The following is a 17,814-nucleotide window of genomic DNA, read 5'->3' as shown; positions in this document are numbered from 1 at the left end:
TGTTATATTTCATTTGCAGAACATAATGAAAGGGAAAGGAAGGAAAGGAAAGGGAAGAGAAGGAAAGGAAAGGAAAGGAAAGGAGAGGAAAGGAAAGGAAAGGAAAGGAAAGGAAAGGAAAGGAAAGGAAAGGAGAGAGAGATAAGGAGAAGAGAAGAGATGGAGGAGGGAAGAGAAGGAGGAAGAAAGAAGGAAATATAAAATAAGAAAGGAGAACAGAAGAGAAGCAGGAGGGAAGAGAAGGAGGAAAGAAGGAAATATGAGATAAGAAGAAAGGATGACAGGAAAGGAGAGAAAGGAAAAGAAGAGAAAAGAAGATAAGAGAAGCAGGAGGGAAGAGAAGAAGGAGGAAAGAAGGAAATATAAGATAAGAAGAAAGGAGGACAGGAGAGAAAGGAAAAGAAGAGAAAAGAAGATAAGAGAAGGAGGAGGGAAGAGAAAAAGAAGGAAATATAAAAGAAGAAAGGAGGAGAAGAAAGGAGAAGAGGTGAGACAAGGAAATATAAAATAAGAAGAAAGGAGGAGAAGAGAAGAGAAGCAGGAGGGAAGAGAAGGAGGAGGAAAGAAGGAAATATAAGATAAGAAGAAAGGAGGAGAGGAAAGGAGAGGAAAGGAAAAGAAGAGAAGAGAAAAGAAGAGAAGGAGGAGGGAAGAGAAAAAGGAGGAAAGGAGGAATATAAAAGAAGAAAGGAGAGGAAAGGAGAAGAGAGGAGAGGAGAGGAGAGGAGAGGAGAGGAGAAGAGAAGAGAAGAGAAGAGAAGAGAAGAGAAGAGAAGAGAAGAGAAGAGAAGAGAAGAGAAGAGAAGTTACTTTAGTGCAGTGGTAAAGGTACTGTGATGGCGAGTTCTAGTCCTGCCTTAGGCGTGAACACTAACTGGGTGATTTTGAGCCAATGACTAGGAGACTGTGAGTTCTAGTCCTGGCTTAGGCAGGAAAGCGGGCTGGGTGATGGTGAGCCAATCACCAGGAGCCTGTGAGTTCTAGTCCCATGTTAGGCATGAGAGCCAGCTGGGTGACTTTGGTCCAATTACCAGGAGACAGTGAGTTCTAGTTCTACCTTAGGCACGAAAGATGGTTGGGTGACTTTAGGCCAATCACCAGGAGCCTGTGAGTTCTAGTCCTGCCTTAGGCATGAAAGCAGGATTGGTGACTTGGAGCCAGTCACAGTCACTTAGCCCAACCCACCTCACAGGGTTGTTGTTGTGGGGAAAACAGGAAGTGGAAAGAAGCATTCGGTATCTTTGCTACCCTGAGTTGTCTGTAAAAACAACCAAGATGGGATAAAAATAAATGAGCAATAACTCAGTTTAAAAAAGTTGGGGCAAACGGAAGTGTGCACCCCACTGGCCTTGACCTGTTGCGCGAACAGTCGCAAAACTTCCCGAGGCGAGAGCAGTTTTGCAAATTACAACCAGAGCTGGCATTGTGTACATTGTGCGATACGGAAAAATAACCCGGAGTGCAAAATCAATTCATACGCCGATGATTATGTGCGAACAGATGCAATCCCAAAATTACAGAAAGCTGTTTTTGCTTATGTGCAATTTTGGAAGACGCAACTCGCCAAAAAAAAAAAAAAAAAAAATTCACAATATTTTTTTCTTCTTCTTAAAGATGGGTGCGTGAGAAATAAAGAAACGCAGACCCCACTTTCCCCCCCCCCATCTGTCCCGTGGCTGCTAGCCGAGCGATAAACAGCTGGAGCTGAAGTCCAAACAATAATAATTAGAATTATTGTTCTCCTTCAGAATGGCGAATAAGCTGGGATTGGACTTTCCATTCAGCCGAGCACTTCTGTGTAATTGTACATTGCCTTTTTCGATAATTACTGGTTTGTGCCAGTGGGGAATATATTCCTTTTTTCTTTTTCTTTTTTTGCAACGCAAGCTATTTTCCTATTTTGCATCGCCGCGCTCAAATATTTGGGTGGACGATAGAGGTCGGACTTTCTCTCAAGTTCTACTTCTCGGTTCTTCGTGCAACGCAACGGAAAAGATTTGTTGTTTTCGCCCCTGAAGTGCGTACAGGTAGTCCTCGACTTACACCAGTTCATTTAGTGACTGTCCAAAGTTGAAAAAAAGCTGAAAAAAGAGACTTACGACCGTTTTTTTAACACTTAGGATAGGGGTGGGAGTCAAAAATTTTAGCAACCGGTTCTCTGCCTGGTTGCTGGGTGGACGTGGCCATGGTGGGTGTGGCCTATTCAGCCTCCTGCACCATGGCGGCGGTGGAGGGGACATTTTCACCCTCCCCAGGCTCCGGAGGCTTTACTCGAGCCTCTGGGAGGGTGAAAACAGCCTCCCTCAGGCTCTGGAGGTCCTCTGGAGGCCGGAAACGAGCCCGTTTCCAGGCTTCCGGAATATCTGGGAGGCCCATTTTTCACCCTCCCAGAGCCTCCATACAGGCCCTGCACTTAACCTGGCATTCAAAACAGGCTGCGTGGAGACTCCTAGGAGGGGTGGGGCAGGGTGTGTGGGGCCAGCCAGTCCTTGCAACTACCGGTTCGGCGAACCAGAAGTAAAATTAGCATCCGGTTTTCCCGAACCGGCTGAATCCCATCCCTGATGTAGGACCGTTGCATCATCTCCATGGTCACGTGATCAGAAATCAGAACCTTGGCAGCTGACTCATATTTATGACGTTGCAGTCTCCCGGGGTCATAGGTGATCCCCTTTTTGCGACCTTCGGAACGAGGAAGCCAGATTCACTGACCCACCGTGTGAATGACTTAACAACCGCAGAGATTCATTTAACAACTGCGGCAAGGAAGGTCGCAAAACAGAACCAAATTCACTTCATGACAGAAATTGGGGGGGGCACCGTTGTGGTCGTAACTCAAGGACTAGCCGGATGCCTTTAAATCCCACCATGGATCACTCACACAAATCTGAGGGATGATGCAGAACCTTTTATTACAAAAATATCTTGCAAGCGAAAAACAAAACAAAACAAAACCAGGAAAAAAAAAATATTAAGGTGCAAATTCATACAAACACGTACTTTTCGGATCCACGACAAATATATCCCAACGACTCCAATAACGCCTCCCTCCCTCTCCCTCCCTCCCTCGCCTCCCCTGGCCTTAGTTCCATTTATCCTTCCTGCAAAACTGAGGCCAAGCACTGAGGCTATATCACAATCTGTGTTGGGATTGTTTTGACTTCGTTTCCCATCATTCCTTTAGCTGCGGAGGCTGGAATTCTGGGAATTGAAGTCCAAGGCAGGTGGATGAAGGTTGCTCTACATCGGGGATGTCCAGCCTTGACAACTTTTAAGACTTGGGGACTTCAGCTCCCAGAATTCCCCAGCCAGCCATACTTTTAAGACTTGGGGACTTCAGCTCCCAGAATGCCCCAGCCAGCCATACTTTTAAGACTTGGGGACTTCAGCTCCCAGAATGCCCCAGCCAGCCATACTTTTAAGACTTGGGGACTTCAGCTCCCAAAATGCCCCAGCCAGCCATACTTTTAAGACTTGTGGACCTTCAGCTCCCAGAATTCCCCAGCCAGCCATACTTTTAAGACTTATGGACTTCAGCTCCCAGAATGCCCCAGCCAGCCATACTTTTAAGACTTGGGGACTTCAGCTCCCAAAATGCCCCAGCCAGCCATACTTTTAAGACTTGTGGACCTTCAGCTCCCAGAATTCCCCAGCCAGCCATACTTTTAAGACTTATGGACTTCAGCTCCCAGAATTCCCCAGCCAGCCATGCTGGCTGGGGAATTCTGGGAGCTGAAGTCCACAAATCTTAAAGTCCCCAAGTTGGACATCTCTTGCTCTACACAATCACTAATCACTTCCCCATTCCCTGCTTTGCAGAAGACTGAAAATTCGATGTCATTACGGGAGCGCTTATAACTAAAGCAAGGCAAACAGCGGGTGTGAGATCTTCGCCATGCTGGTGTGTCAGTCCTAAACGGCAGCCGTGACTCAACCCACAAAGGGCCACCTCCTTCTCCGTTGTGTTCATGAGCCTACAAACATCACAACTGGCTTTGTCCCCCACTCCAGTTGTGGCACAGCACGGGGGAGTGAGAATTCAGAGCTGAGCTGGATGAGATGGATCAGAAGGGGAGGTGGAAGAAGGAACCAAGCTCCAATAGTGGTCGCTTGCCAGAAGGAACATCTACGTTGGCTTTGAGGGACATGCCAACCCTTGTCCTTCCCAAACAGGGATGGAGAAATTGAGGCCTTCAGATGTTGTAGAACCACAACGCGAGAATGGGACCTCCTGGGAGTCGTAGTTCTGCCAAGGTCTGGAGGGCCATAAGTTCTCACCTAACTTGGTCTCTGCAACCTAGGAAAGTCTGTGAGGATTTGATAGCTTGACGTCTTCCCTTTTAGATCCTTCATAAAGATAGGACTTCTCCCATGGTGTTTAAGAAAAAGCAGGGACTTAAACCCCCAAATCCAGAAGTGTGACCTTGAATGAGCTATGGTGAAAAGAGGCTGTCCAAGATGAAGATGGCCTTCAAATATTTGATGGAGAGCTAGCCGAAAGCAGCAGAGGACAATGGGGAAGGTGAGGGAGAAGGATCTTCTGACTTTGGAAGGAATGCCAGATCCCTCAAGGTGACCCATATCCCTTCCTGGGACCTTTTGAGATCTTCTTGGGTCCTCAGGATGGACATCGGTTGCAAGATGGACACAGGCGTGTCGGAAGACATCCCTTCTCCATCCTTCCATGTCCACCAAAATTGCCAGTTAGCCCCTAAACATTATAGTAAGGAGGAACACAACAACAAGGAGGATCTTGGAAAAACCATCAAGAAGAATTTTGGTGACTGGTAGCAGGAGCCACAGAAAGTTGGTTGTGAAGGTTCAGAGCAACTTTCCCCCAGCTGGGCAACTTCTCAAGAAGTTGGGACTACAGTTCCCATCACCATCTGGAGAGGCGTTAAGATTGGGAAGCCCAACCTTTGAATGGATAACCTCTTCCCCAGCGCTCAGGCCCTTTCCCTTGTTTTTCCGGATTCTCTTTTCACACTAGTGCTAAGTACACAGTACTACACTCACTTACAAAGAACGTACACAAATATTGGTAATTTTTTTTTTTTTAGTTGTAAAAGGAGTACACGGTTATAATGTGGAACAGTCACCGTAGGCAGTACAGCAGCATCTCGTGAGGCGCCCCTAACCCCGTAAGATTGGCAAATGGACCTCCATTTTTAGGGACTGTCTTCTCCTTACCTCACTCTTATTCAACTGCACGTCCAGAATGGGAAAATAAAAATAAAAATGAGCGACTTATAAAGAAGATGGGGGAAAGAAAAACCAGCTCCACATATCCGAGAAGAAACCACAAAATAAAGGGGGTGGGTTGACCTCTTCAAAGACGTTAGAGGTCGAGCCACGTGGAGCCCCCTGTTCCTCTCACTTCATCTGGAGATGTTTCCTGAAGATCAAGAAGACATCCAACCAACAGCCCCCCATCCTCCCAAAGCCCCCATCCTCGTTGTCAAGGTCAACCGTTGTCCTTCTCGACATCCCACCTGACGAATTCATGAGTGAACGTCTACGGTGGAGCTACAAGAGAAGCTGTAGACCGGGAGGAGTTCTCCAAACGTGGCCACTTTTAAAGACATGGTGGACTTCAACTCCCAGAATTCCCCAGCCAGCCACGCTCTGGTTTCAGGTGTGAAGGCCTCATACAAAAAAACCAGGTCTGTCCCTGGTTTAAATCTCTGGTCAAGGCTAAATCCTCAACTATAATGTAATTTCTCTCCCTGCTCCTTTTAAATGAAGTTTTAAGATCTTAACACCACGAGATGGCGGGGGAATTCTGGGAGTTGAAGTCCACAGGTCTAAAACGTGGCCACGTTTGGAGACCCCCCCCCCACTGTAGACCTATCTTCTTGGAGACCCGCTAGTCTTTTCCACGAGGATGGTGGAAAGAGAAGGGAGAGCCACCATTCAGAAACACACACATACACACACGCACACACACAGAGAGATCTTTACCGTTAAAGAGTTACTCTTAGTTTACTATGGGAGAAGAAGGCCAGTAACGAAGATCGTGGATGGGTCAGTCAGGAACCCAAGCGATTATTCAGTGGAGGTTCCTAATTTCCTAAGGCCCAAAAAGTGGACCACCGAAGCTGTTTCACGTGGTCCGTCGCCTCCCTCTTTAAACGAGAAGTCCTTAAGGGAAGAAATGTTGATTTAAAAGAAGAAGAAGAAGAAGGAGGAGGAGGAGGAGGAGGAGGAGGAGGAGGAGGAGGAGGAGGAGGAGGAGAAGAAGAAGAAGAAGAAGAAGAAGAAGAAGAAGAAGAAGAAGAAGAAGAAGAAGAAGAAGAAGAAGAAGAAGAAGAAGAAGAAGAAGAAGAAGAAGAAGAAGAAGAAGAAGAAGAAGGAGGAGATGGACACTTGAGAAGGTTTTCTACGGATTGTGGCCTTGCAAGCAAAAGCCTGACTGAAGCTAACTAAGCTAAAGAGGCACGTCTCCTCAAGGAGAAACCGAGGAAGTATCTGCGGGTTAGAGTAAAGCAAAGTGAAAGAGACGCCATCTTGGCCAAAAATGGAGACTTCCTCTGCCCAGAAGCACTTGGGAAGTAGTCCCTCTCCGTCTCTCCTTCTCCTGAAATCTAGTCCAAGACCTCGGAAGGGGACAGGAGTGCCCGATCCGAAGGTTGGTTTCAGTTTTACGGGGAGGTGAGTTGTGGCCACCGACGGAGCCTGGCTCCGTGAAGCAGGAATCTCAAGGTGGCATCTCAGCAGCTTGGTGATCTCCAAGGCCAACGAGAAGAGCTTCCATCAGGAAAGAGCCAGACACGGCAACCAACTGGCCTGCACCCACAGGCCTCTCGTGGACTGCTTGTCCTTGGGTGGCATGTGGACGACGTATGAGGAAGAGAGTGGAGGTGCTCGGTGAGAAAAGCCGTGTTAGATCCGTCGTGACGTCTCCCGTCCGCTCGGCGAGCAGGGAAGGAAGAAGCTCAAAAAAAACCCCAGGATGCAGCTGTGAGTAGCACCAAACAGTTTCCAAGGAACCTCCGCCGAGACCGGGAGGAGCACAACATCGAGAGTCCAAGCCCTAGCAGAAGATTCCCCAACCCACTGGTCAGAGGTCCTTCGAGCCCCCTAAGCGGCCGCCGCCTCTTCCGGAGATCACTTATTCTGCACCTGGACGCTGGCGTACTCCGAACTCGCTTCCTCGGCCTTCGGGGCCGGCCGCTTCGGCGCTTTGTTCAGCTGGACCATATCCAAGTCCGCGTAGGTTACGTTGTCGTCGTTGGGCAAGGGTTGCACCGCCTGGAGGGTGGCGTATTCCGATTGCAGGGGGCTTTCCACCCCTGGACTGGGTCTCTTCTGGGCCACCTTGTCGAAGTTTAGATCTGCATAGGCCACGTTGTTGGGATCGGTGTCCTGAGCGGGATAGGGAGGGAGGGAAGGGGAAAATAAAGGGGGGGGGGGAATGGAAGGAGAAAAGAAAAGAGACATTTTAATTTTTTTCCCCCTTTAAATATTGGGATGGGTTCAGATCAGGGGTGAAATCCAGCAGGTTCTGGAGAACCGGTAGCGGAAATTTTAAGTAGTTCGGAGAACCGGCAAATACCACCTCTGGCTGGCCCCAGAGTGGGGTGGGAATGGAGATTTTGCAATATCCTTCCGCCAGGAGTGGGGAGGGAATGGGGATTTTGCAATATCCTTCCCCCAGGAGTGGGGAGGGAATGGGGATTTTGCAATATCCTTCCCTCAGGTGTGGCGAGGGAATGGAGATTTTGCAATATCCTTCCGCCAGGAGTGGGGAGGGAATGGGGATTTTGCAATATCCTTCCCCCAGGAGTGGGGAGGGAATGGGGATTTTGCAATATCCTTCCCTCAGGAGTGGATGGGAATGGGGGTTTTGCAGTATCCTTCCCCCAAGAGTGGGGAGGGAATGGGGATTTTGTAATATATATTCCTCAGGTGTGGGGAGGGAATGGAGATTTTGCAGTATCCTTCCCCCAAGAGTGTGGAGGGAATGGGGATTTTTGCAATATCCTTCCCCCAGGTGTGGGGAGGGAATGAAGATTCTGCAGTATCCTTCCCCCAGGAATGGGGAAGGAATGGGGATTTTGCAATATCCTTCCCCCTGGAGTGGGGAGGGAAGGGAGATTTTGCAGTATCCTCCTGCAAAATGCCCACCAAGCCACGCCCACAGAACCGATAGTAAAATAATTTGAATTCCACCACTGTTTCAGATAGAAGAGAATAGCTCAGGGTTGAGCTGGGGCAGGGGTAGGCCCGGGGGCCCGATCCGGCCAACGGGGTGCTTAGATCTGGCCTGCGGGGTGGCCCTCCCAAGCTCCGTTTTCGCTGGCAGAAGGTTGCAAGAGGCCCTTGCAGCCAAAAACGGAGCTCGGGATCCCGTTTTCATTGGCAGAGCAGTCGGGCCACCACAGGTGCCCCCCAACACCAGTGATGTCGAGCTGGCCATGCCCCCCCTGCCCCCCCGAAGTCAAACACAACCCTGATCCGGCCCTCAATGAAATCAAGTTCGACACCCCTTAACTGGGGGGGGGGGGGTGTCCATGGTGTTCTCTGAGCTTGTAGACATTTCATTACCCAACCAGGTAACATCATCAGTGCTAGAAGTGGGTGGAGGAAGAACAGGAAGAGGAATAACAGAGCCGGAAGGGACCTTGGAGGTCTTCTAGTCCAACCCCCTGCTCAAGCAGGAAACCCTACACCATTTCCAGACAAATGGTTGTCCAGTCTCTTCTGACAAACCTCCAGTGATGAAGCACCCACAACTTCTGGTGGCAAGTTGTTCCACTGGTTAATTTGTCCTCACTGTTAGGAAGTTTCTCCTTAGTTCTAGGCTGCTTCTCTCCTTGATTAGTTTCCATCCATTCTTTCTTGTCCTGCTGTCAGGTGCTTTGAAGAATAGGTGCATCCCCTCTTCTCCGGGACAGTCCCTCTTCCGACAGGCAGGGCTAGCTTTATAATTGAATTTTAAATTCGGAATTCTTAAATTTTTGGTTTTTTTTTAGCTAATTGGCCTTGAATGCAATACTTTTAATAATTTTTAAATTTAAATTGTGATATCTGTATTGTGTTTTTACCTGGCTGTACACCACCCCGAGTCCTTCGGGAGAGGGGCGGTATAGAAATAAAATTATCCTATCCTATCCTATCCTATCCTATCCTATCCTATCCTATCCTGTCCTGTCCTGTCCTGTCCTGTCCTGTCCTGTTGGATCCCTATCCTACGGTTGGGTAGATAATATGTACTGTAACTTTAACCGCTACAAAATGACTAAGTGGTTAAAACAGAAATAAAAGGAAGGCAGGAAGTTCATTCACTCCTGCTCACTCCTGCTTCTTGATATTACTGCTAAAGATACTGTGACGGTGTTACGGAACTAGAACTGTAAGCAATCTTTGTTTTGTATTGAAAGTGTTATCTTTGTTTATGAGAAGCCAGGTTTGTTTGTCTTACAACAAGTAAAGACTATTTATTTTTCTAACAACGTTCGTATCCTATCCTATCCCTCAAATATTAGAGAGCTGCTATCATGCTCCCCTAGTCCTTCTTTTCATTAAATTAGACATACCCAGTTCCTGCAACCGTTCTTTGTATGTTTTAGCCTCTAACCCTTTAATCATCTTGGTTGCTCTTCTCTGCACTCTTTCCAGAGTCTCAACATCTTTTTTTTTTTATAGTGTAGTGATATTTATAGTGTGGTGAACCATATTGTTAGAAAAATTTATAGCACCACAGAGTGGTGGACAAAGAGTACAGTCACCATGTGCTTTACTGCTCAACTGTTTAACTGTAACAGGAAACAGGGAACTCTACTTAGAGCAAAAGAACATAGAGTCTTTTTTGTACTGGGGCGACCAAAATTGGATGCAATATTCCAGATGTGGTCTCTTACCACACTTGGAGAAGTACTGTGGGGTCCTTGGGGCTCGCTGAGCTTGGTTGTTTTCTTGCAGATGTTTAATGACCCAACTAGGTAACAACATCAATGCTAGGAGGGAGTGGGGTTTGTGGAGAGGGGGAGGAGGAGGAGGAGGAGGAAGGCGGCAACTGTGAGGTCCTTTAAGCCAGGGGTGAAATGTAAAAGTTGTTACTACCTGTTCTGTGGGCGTGGCTTGGTGGGGGGATGGTAATGTGACTGCATGGGCGTGGCCAACTTTTTTTAAAAAAAAAAACTTTTCAAAGCATTTTTTCTAATGCCTTGAAAAGCCTCAGGCAACTCAGCTGGGATCATCAGAGAGGCTTTATAAAAAATGCTTTTAAAAGCCTCTGACGATCCCAGCTGACTTGCCTGATCGGCAGAAGCTTTTTTTTTTAAGCCTCTGACGATCCCAGTTCAGCCGCGCGATCATCAGAGGCTTTTTTTTTTTACTTTTAAAAGCATTTTTTCATCGGAAGAGGTTGTAAAAAAAATGCTTTTAAAAGCCTCTGACGATCCCAGCTGACTTGCCTGATCGGCAGAAGCTTTTTTTTTTAAGCCTCTGACGATCCCAGTTGAGCCGCGCGATCATCAGAGCCTTTTTTTTTTTTTTACTTTTAAAAGCATTTTTTCGTCGGAAGAGGTTGTAGAAAAAATGCTTTTAAAAGTAAAAAAAAGTCTCTGATGATCGTGCGGCTCAGCAGGGCATGGTGGTGGGGGTGGCAGGGATTTTTGCTAGCGGTTCTCCGAACCACCCGCCGCCATCACTACCGGATCGGGTGATCCGGTCCAAACCAGAAGCATTTCACCCCTGCTTTAAGCTCTCTGAACTTGATTTATTTCTTGCAGATGTTTCATTACCAAACTAGGTAAGATTATCAGTGCTAGAAGGGAGTAGGGCAGTGGTGGGTTGCCCCCGGTTCAGACCGGTTCGCAGGAACCGGTAGTAAAATTGGCGGGAGGCCCCGCCCACTGCCCCGGATGTTGTCATCGGCGATCTGTGCATATGCAGAAGCTTCCGAACCAGTAGTAAAGGTAAGTAGAACCCACCCCTGGAGTGGAGGATTTGTTCTCTGTGTTTATCCTCCTCCTCTTCTTCCTCCTCCTCCTCCTCTCCTCCTTCTCTTTCTCCTCCTCTGCAAACCTCCCTCCCTTCTAGCACTGATGATGTTACCTAGTTGGGTCATGGAACGTCTGCAAGGAAACTATCTAGGAAACCAATCTCAGAGGGCACAAGCAGAGTGTTGTGGAATCCTGGGAGTTGTAGTCCCGACATCTTAAAATGGCTAAGGTTGAGAAACTCTTGAGCTTAAATCCTCAAATATCATGCATGTTTTCTCCCGGCTGCTTTTAAATTAAGATTTAAAATCTTAACACCAGCCAGCTTCAATCTGTCCGCCCACGGTAGAATCCAGATTTTCTTAGTGAGCAAATGGATAAACAACATATGGCTAAGAAAGAGGCGTAAATTTGCAGGGACTGCGATTCTAAAACCATTTTTTCTACAACCTCTTCGGCTGAAGAGGTTGTAAAAAAAATGCTTTTAAAAGCCTCTGACGATCCTAGCTGACTTGCCTGATCGGCAGAAGCTTTTTTTTTTTAAGCCTCTGACGATCCCAGCTGACTTGCCTGATCGGCAGAAGCTTTTTTTTTTTAAGCCTCTGACGATCCCAGCTGACTTGCCTGATCGGCAGAAGCTTTTTTCTTTTAAGCCTCTGACGATCCCAGCTGACTTGCCTGATCGGCAGAAGCTTTTTTCTTTTAAGCCTCTGACGATCCCAGCTGACTTGCCTGATCGGCAGAAGCTTTTTTCTTTTAAGCCTCTGACGATCCCAGCTGACTTGCCTGATCGGCAGAGGCTTATTTCCCTTTTTAAAAACATTTTTTCTATAACCTCTTCGGCCGAAGAGGTTGTAGAAAAAAATGCTTTTAAAAGCCTCTGATGATCCCAGCTGAGCCGCGCGATCATCAGAGGCTTTTTTTTTTTAACTTTTAAAAGCATTTTTTCAGCCAAAGAGGTTGTAGAAAAAATGCTTTTAAAAATAAAATAAAAAAGCCTCTGATGATCGCACGGCTCAGTTGGGCAAGTGGGGGGGCAGGGATTTTCGCTACCGGTTCTCTGAACCACCCGCCTCCATCGCTACCGGATCAGGCGAACCGGTCCAAACCGGGAGCATTTCACCCCTGGCTGGAAGGGATCTCAGAGGTCTTCTAGTCCAACCCCCTGCTCAACCTTACACAGGGAGTTTTCAACTTACAACAGCTTGTTTAATGACCGTTTGAAGTTACGACGGTACTGAAAAAATGTGACTTATGACCATTTTTCACACTTATGACCATTGCAGGATCCCCATGGTCACGTGATTTACATTGGGACGTTTGGCAACTGACTCACATTTATGACGGTTGCAGTGTCCCCGGGGTGACACGATCCCTTTTTTGCGACCTTCTGACAAGCAAAGTCCACGGGGGAAGCTAGGTTCACTTCACAACCGCGTGACTCATTTAACAACGGCAGTGCTTCACTTCACAAACGTGGCAAGGAAGGTCGTAAAGTGGGGCAAAACTCAACTAACGGCTGTCTCACTTAGCAACATGGATTTTGGAATCCATCGTATTCGTAAGTCAAGGACTAAGTGCATTTTCCAAAGCACCTGAGGGCAGGACAAGAAGCAATGGATGGCAACTGATCAAGGAGAGATTCAACCTAGAAATGAGGAGAAATTTTCTGACAGGGAGAACAATTTTAGACTGGGGGCTAAAATATACGATGAACAGTGGCGGGAAACTGGGCCTAGCAAGTCTAGTGAAGAGAAGGACCAGGGGAGACATTATAGCATCTTCCAATATTTGAGGGGCTGCTACAGAGAGGAGGGGGATCAAACTATCTTCCAAGGCACCCGAAGGCCAGACAAGGAATAATGGATGGAAACTGATCAAGGAGAGATTCAACCTGGAAATAAGGAGAAATTTTCTGACAGTGAGAACAATCCACCGATGGAACAGAAGTTGCCTTCGGAAGTTGTGGGAGCTTCATCACTGGAGGCTTTCAAGAAGGGACTGGTAAGTAACTAATTTAGCTGAAATGGCTAAAATGTCAGCATATTTGAAGGATCACACACAAGAAAAGTATATACAGGACTGGAGAAGATGGATTGACTATATACAAAATAAGTATCAGACCAAAAAATATCAAATAGCTTATGAATGATCTCTTTTATTTGTATAAGCGCTATACAAGTGATATTAGAAGTTTTATGTTTAAGAAATAGGATTTTATATATGGGGGGGTTAAGAATTTTTTTTTTTAGGGGGTGTTAGTTTAATGATTGGTTATGCAATTTAGTTTATTGTTAAAGGTCAATAGAAATACCTTGTGTTCTGCTCTGGGAAGTCGGGGAGGGGGAGGGGGGGTTGGGAGGGAGGGTTGTGGGGAAATTGTATTTGTTTTAAAACTTTTTCAATAAAAAAAAAATTAAAAAAAAAGAAGAGACTGGACTGCCATCGGTCGGAAATGGTGTAGGGTCTCCTGCTTGGGTGGGGGGGTTGGACTAGATGACCTCTAAGGTCCCTTCCAACTCGGCTATTCTGATTCATCCTATGGTTTAGCCTCCAGACCCCCTTTTTATCATCTCTTTGTTCCTCTTCTCTGCATCCCCAGGAACGGATATCGGGGTGGGTGAGCCGGCCGGGCAGCTGTTCTCCAAACGATTCCAGCAGTTTTGAGTTCACCTCCCGGGCTCCTTTGCAGACAAAGCGAGCCAGGCCTCAATTGTGCGAGCCTAAGTTGTCACTGCCCCGTTTCCGCAGACAGCTGCAGACGCTCGCACAACCGTCTAGCGGGACGGCGAGAAAGCAGCGACGGTGGCCCCCCCACACCCTCCCCACCCCGGGCGAGGATCTTGGTTGGCTCAGCAAAATCGCACAATGGGTGCCATTCAAAAGCCTCTCTCTAAAAATATAACTCACGCTCGGCTTTTTGCGCAGCTGGGCCTTTTCATGAAACCTTTTGGGAAGACGGGAACGAAAGAAAAATAAAATAAAATAAAATAAAAAAAATAAAATAAAATCTGTACAGCCAGCAATCTTGTGAAAAGGGACAATTTTTTCTCTCTCTCTCTCTCTCTCGACGACTTTCCATTTTGTGCGTTTACAATATCGAGTTTGGGGACGGTGGTGGTGGTGGTGGAGGAGGGGAGGAAGGCTTGCTTAGGGGGAGGAAACCCCCCCTGTCGTTTAAAAAAAAAAACCCACCAAGTTTCTAGTCCTCGTGATGAAAATACAAAGCTGCGAGGCTGGTTAGGGCCCTGACAGCCCTCTGCCCCGCCTTTTAATCCATTTTTAACATCCTTTGCCTTGTTTTTAAATTTTAAATATGGCTTTTTTGTATTTTTAATGTTTTATTTGTACGCGGTCCAGAGTCCTTCTGTGAGGGAGATGGGTGGTTTTTTATAAAAAAAATTGACACATAAAAATTGTTTAAAAAGCAAGTTCCTAGTCCTCATTATGAAAACAACTTCAGGGAGTACTGAGGGATAATTATTTCTAAATTCTAAATGCAGCACGATTTTCGGAGGCTTCCTCAGAGCCCCGATCCTTCTTTGCCACGATAGTCACGCTTACAGGCAGTCCTCGACTTAAGACCGTAATCGAGTCTACAATTTTGATCCTCAGTCGTGATGGGCATAAAGGGGATGACCATGGGACCATGCCTGATTTTACAACATTTATTGTGCTGGTCGTTAAACGAATCCATGGTTTGCTATGAGACGGTTTTGCTAAAATCCGGTAGTAACTCCACTTGTGGCAAAAATATCATAAATACTGGTTACTGAGGACAGATAGTCCTCGATTTACAACAGGCCATTTAGTGACCGTTCAAAGTTACAACGTCACTGAAAGAAATGACTTACGACCGTTTTTCACACTTATGACCATTGCAGTATCCTCATGGTTGCGTGACGAAAATTTGGATGCTTGGCAACAGGTTCATATTTATGACGGTCACAGGGTCCCCAGGTCATAGGAACAGCTTCTGTGACTTTCTGACAAGCAAAGTCAATGCGGAAGCCAGAAATTTTGAGCTCCGTTACGGTCATAAGCCGAGGATTATCTGTACCCAAAATACATCCTGTGACCTTGGGAGGGGGAAGGAAATGGATGTTGGAGCTTCAAATCTGGGTCGTTTTGGAAATTCGAGGTAAAGCTAGCTTAACAACAGTGTCGCAAATTTAACAACTGCAGGAATTCACTTAACAGCTGTGGCGAGAATGGTTGTAATTTTACAACAGCTTTCTTGTGAATCACTGCAGTTGTTAAATTAGCGACATGGTTGTTGAGTGAATCCGGCTTCCCCATGGACTGTGTGTCGACTTGCAAAGCATCCCTGGCCTGCTCTCGAGTTGCGACAGGCAAGGGGGATGGGACGAAGCAGCACAGCAGCCAAAAACAAAAGCATATTCCAGACATATCTCTCTCAAGGCTGTCTCCCAGGGTTACCCACAGCGGCGGAGGGGAGTGATCTCTACAACTATGGTGAATGTGATTGATGACACACCCTGGGGGGAGGGGGGAAACAAAGTCATGATTAGGGCGTAAATTACGTGGGGTCAGAGTTGGCTTCACTGGTGCCAACAAGAAGCTCTTAATAAATAACTGGATTTCTTTTGAAGCTCATGTTTAATTAGGGCATCTGTCCGAACCCTGACACTTTACTTGTCGGGAGGTCGCAAAAGAGGATCACGTGACCCCTCCCCAGGACACTGCAACCGTCATAAGTACATGCCAGTTGCCAAGCATCTGAATTTTGATCACATGACCCTGCGGATGCTGCAACGGTCGTAAGTCTGAAAAATGGCCATAAGTCACCTTTTTCAGTGCCTTTGAATGATCACTTAAACAAACTGTAGAGGGTCATTGGTAACTTTGATCCAAGCAACCCGTCGTAAGTTGAGGACAACCTGTATTACGGCCAGCCATAAACCATGTAAAAAAACAACAACAACACGAGACATCACCAGCCTAACTCACCCACCAGATTTTTTTTTCTCTGCAGCCCATTTTGTGTCCTCTCTTCTAATTCCTGCTGCAAATTTTATCCAAAAAAGCTGATAAGGCCATTCAGGATCACATTGACTGGATTTGCTTTGTCCCCCCCGTTTATCTTCCGGCTTGAGTGGCGGGTGTGTGTGTGTGTGTGTGTGTAAATGAAATTTGTCCAAATTTGGAACTTTTTAAGCCTGTTTCCCATTCGCCTGACAACTCTGCTGAGTCGCCAAAAAAAGAGGAAAGATTTTAAGCTGTAAAATGAAACTCTTATTTGGCAGCAATAACCAAGGATTTAGGATTATTCCTAGCTAGTGAAGAGGGATATTTTGAGAATTATTTCCCCCAATAAAAGGAATCTTTCTGGGGCCGTGCCTCGTTCCTTTATCGAGCTACTCCTGCTGTCCTAATAAATCCTAATTAACAGAGTAACAGAAGAGTTGGGAGGGACCTTGGAGGTCTTCTAGTCCAACCCCCTGCTCAAGCAGCAAACCCTACACCATTTCAGACAAATGGCTGTCCAGTCTCTTCTTTAAAACTTCCAGTGTTGGAGCACCCACAACTTCTGGTGGCAAGCAGTTCCACTGGTTAATTGTCCTCACTGTTGGGAAGTTTCTCCTTAATTCCAGGTTGCTTCTCTCCTTGATTAGTTTCCATCCATTGCTTCTTGTCCTGCCTTCAGGTGCTTTGGAGAAGAGCTTGACTCCCTCTTCTTTGTGGCAGCCCCTCAAATACTGGAATAATGCTATCATGTCACCCTAGTCCTTCTCTTCATTAAACTAGACATACCCAATAGCAGGAGACCCTATGCCATTTGAGACAACTGGTGTTCCAGTCTCTTCTTGAAAACCTCCACTGATGGAGCATCCACAACTTCTGGTGGCAAGCAGTTCCACTGATTAATTGTCCTCACTGTTAGGAAGTTTATTTATTTATTATTTATTTATTAGTTCGATTTATATGCTGCCCTTTCTCCGGAGACTCAGGGCGGCTTACAATGCGTTAAGCAATAGCCTTCATACTTTTGTATATACCTGCTTAGTAGGGCTTTCCACCCCCCACCCCCCAGCGGTGTTCTTTTTTATACAAAGTCAGCTTATTGCCCCCACAATCCATGTCCTCATTTTACCTACCTCGGAAGGATGGAAGGCTGAGTCAACCTTTTTTTTTTTTTTTTTAAATTTGATTTATATGCCACCCTTCTCCGAAGACTCAGGGTGGCTTACAATGTGCTCAGCAATAGCCTTCATTCTTTTGTATATTTATACAAAGTCAGCTTATTGCCCCCACAACTGGGTCCTCATTTCACCTACCTTAGAAAGGATGGAAGGCTGAGTCAACCTTGAGCCTGGGGAGATTTGAACTTGCAGTAATTGCAGGCAGCTGGTGCTATTTAACAGCACTTAGTCCATTGTGCCACCAATTAAGTTTCTCCTTAATTCCAGGTTGCTTCTCTCCTTGATGAGTTTCCACCCGTTGCTTCTTGTCCTGCCTTCAGGTGCTTTGGAGAATAGCTTGACTCCCTCTTCTTTGGGGCAGCCCCTTAAATACTGGAAGACTGCTATCATGTCTCCCTTAGTCCTTCTTTTCATTAAACGAGACATACCCAGTTCCTGCAACCGTTCTTCATGTGTTTTATCCTCCAGTCCCCTAATCCTCTTTGTTGCTCTTCTCTGCACTCTTTCTAGAGTCTCAACATATTTTTATATTGCGGCGACCAAAACTGGATGCAGGATTCCAAGTGTGGCCTCACCAAGGCCTTATAAAGTGGTATTAACACTTCACGTTTTCTTGATTCTATCCCTCTGTTGACGCAGCCGAGAACTGTGTTGGCTTTTTTGGCAGCTGCTGCACACGGCTGGCTCAGATTTAAGCGATTGTC

General features: G+C 46.5%; 1 protein-coding gene across 4 annotated transcripts in view; it reads right to left on the bottom strand.

Moving 5' to 3' along the window:
• Nucleotides 1–2,893: 2,893 nt before the first annotated feature.
• LOC117657735 (tyrosine-protein phosphatase non-receptor type substrate 1-like) overlaps nucleotides 2,894–17,814 on the bottom strand; it is a 183,166-nt gene continuing 168,245 nt past the window's right edge. For 3 of the 4 annotated variants that reach the window (XM_060684564.2, XM_087888991.1, XM_087888990.1), the window contains one exon: nucleotides 2,894–7,365. In XM_060684564.2, coding sequence (XP_060540547.2) covers nucleotides 7,108–7,365 — 258 coding nt within the window. In that variant the 3' untranslated portion in view covers nucleotides 2,894–7,107. The remainder of the gene's footprint in view (nucleotides 7,366–17,814) is intronic. The other variant, XR_015732949.1, reaches the window with a different exon arrangement.

This window comes from Pantherophis guttatus, chromosome 3 (genome assembly GCF_059756535.1).
Source record: "Pantherophis guttatus breed Tessera chromosome 3, ASM5975653v1, whole genome shotgun sequence".
NCBI classification, from domain to species: domain Eukaryota; kingdom Metazoa; phylum Chordata; class Lepidosauria; order Squamata; family Colubridae; genus Pantherophis; species Pantherophis guttatus.
Note: the sequence above shows the minus strand (reverse complement) of the source record. Positions and strands in the feature narration are given on the sequence as shown.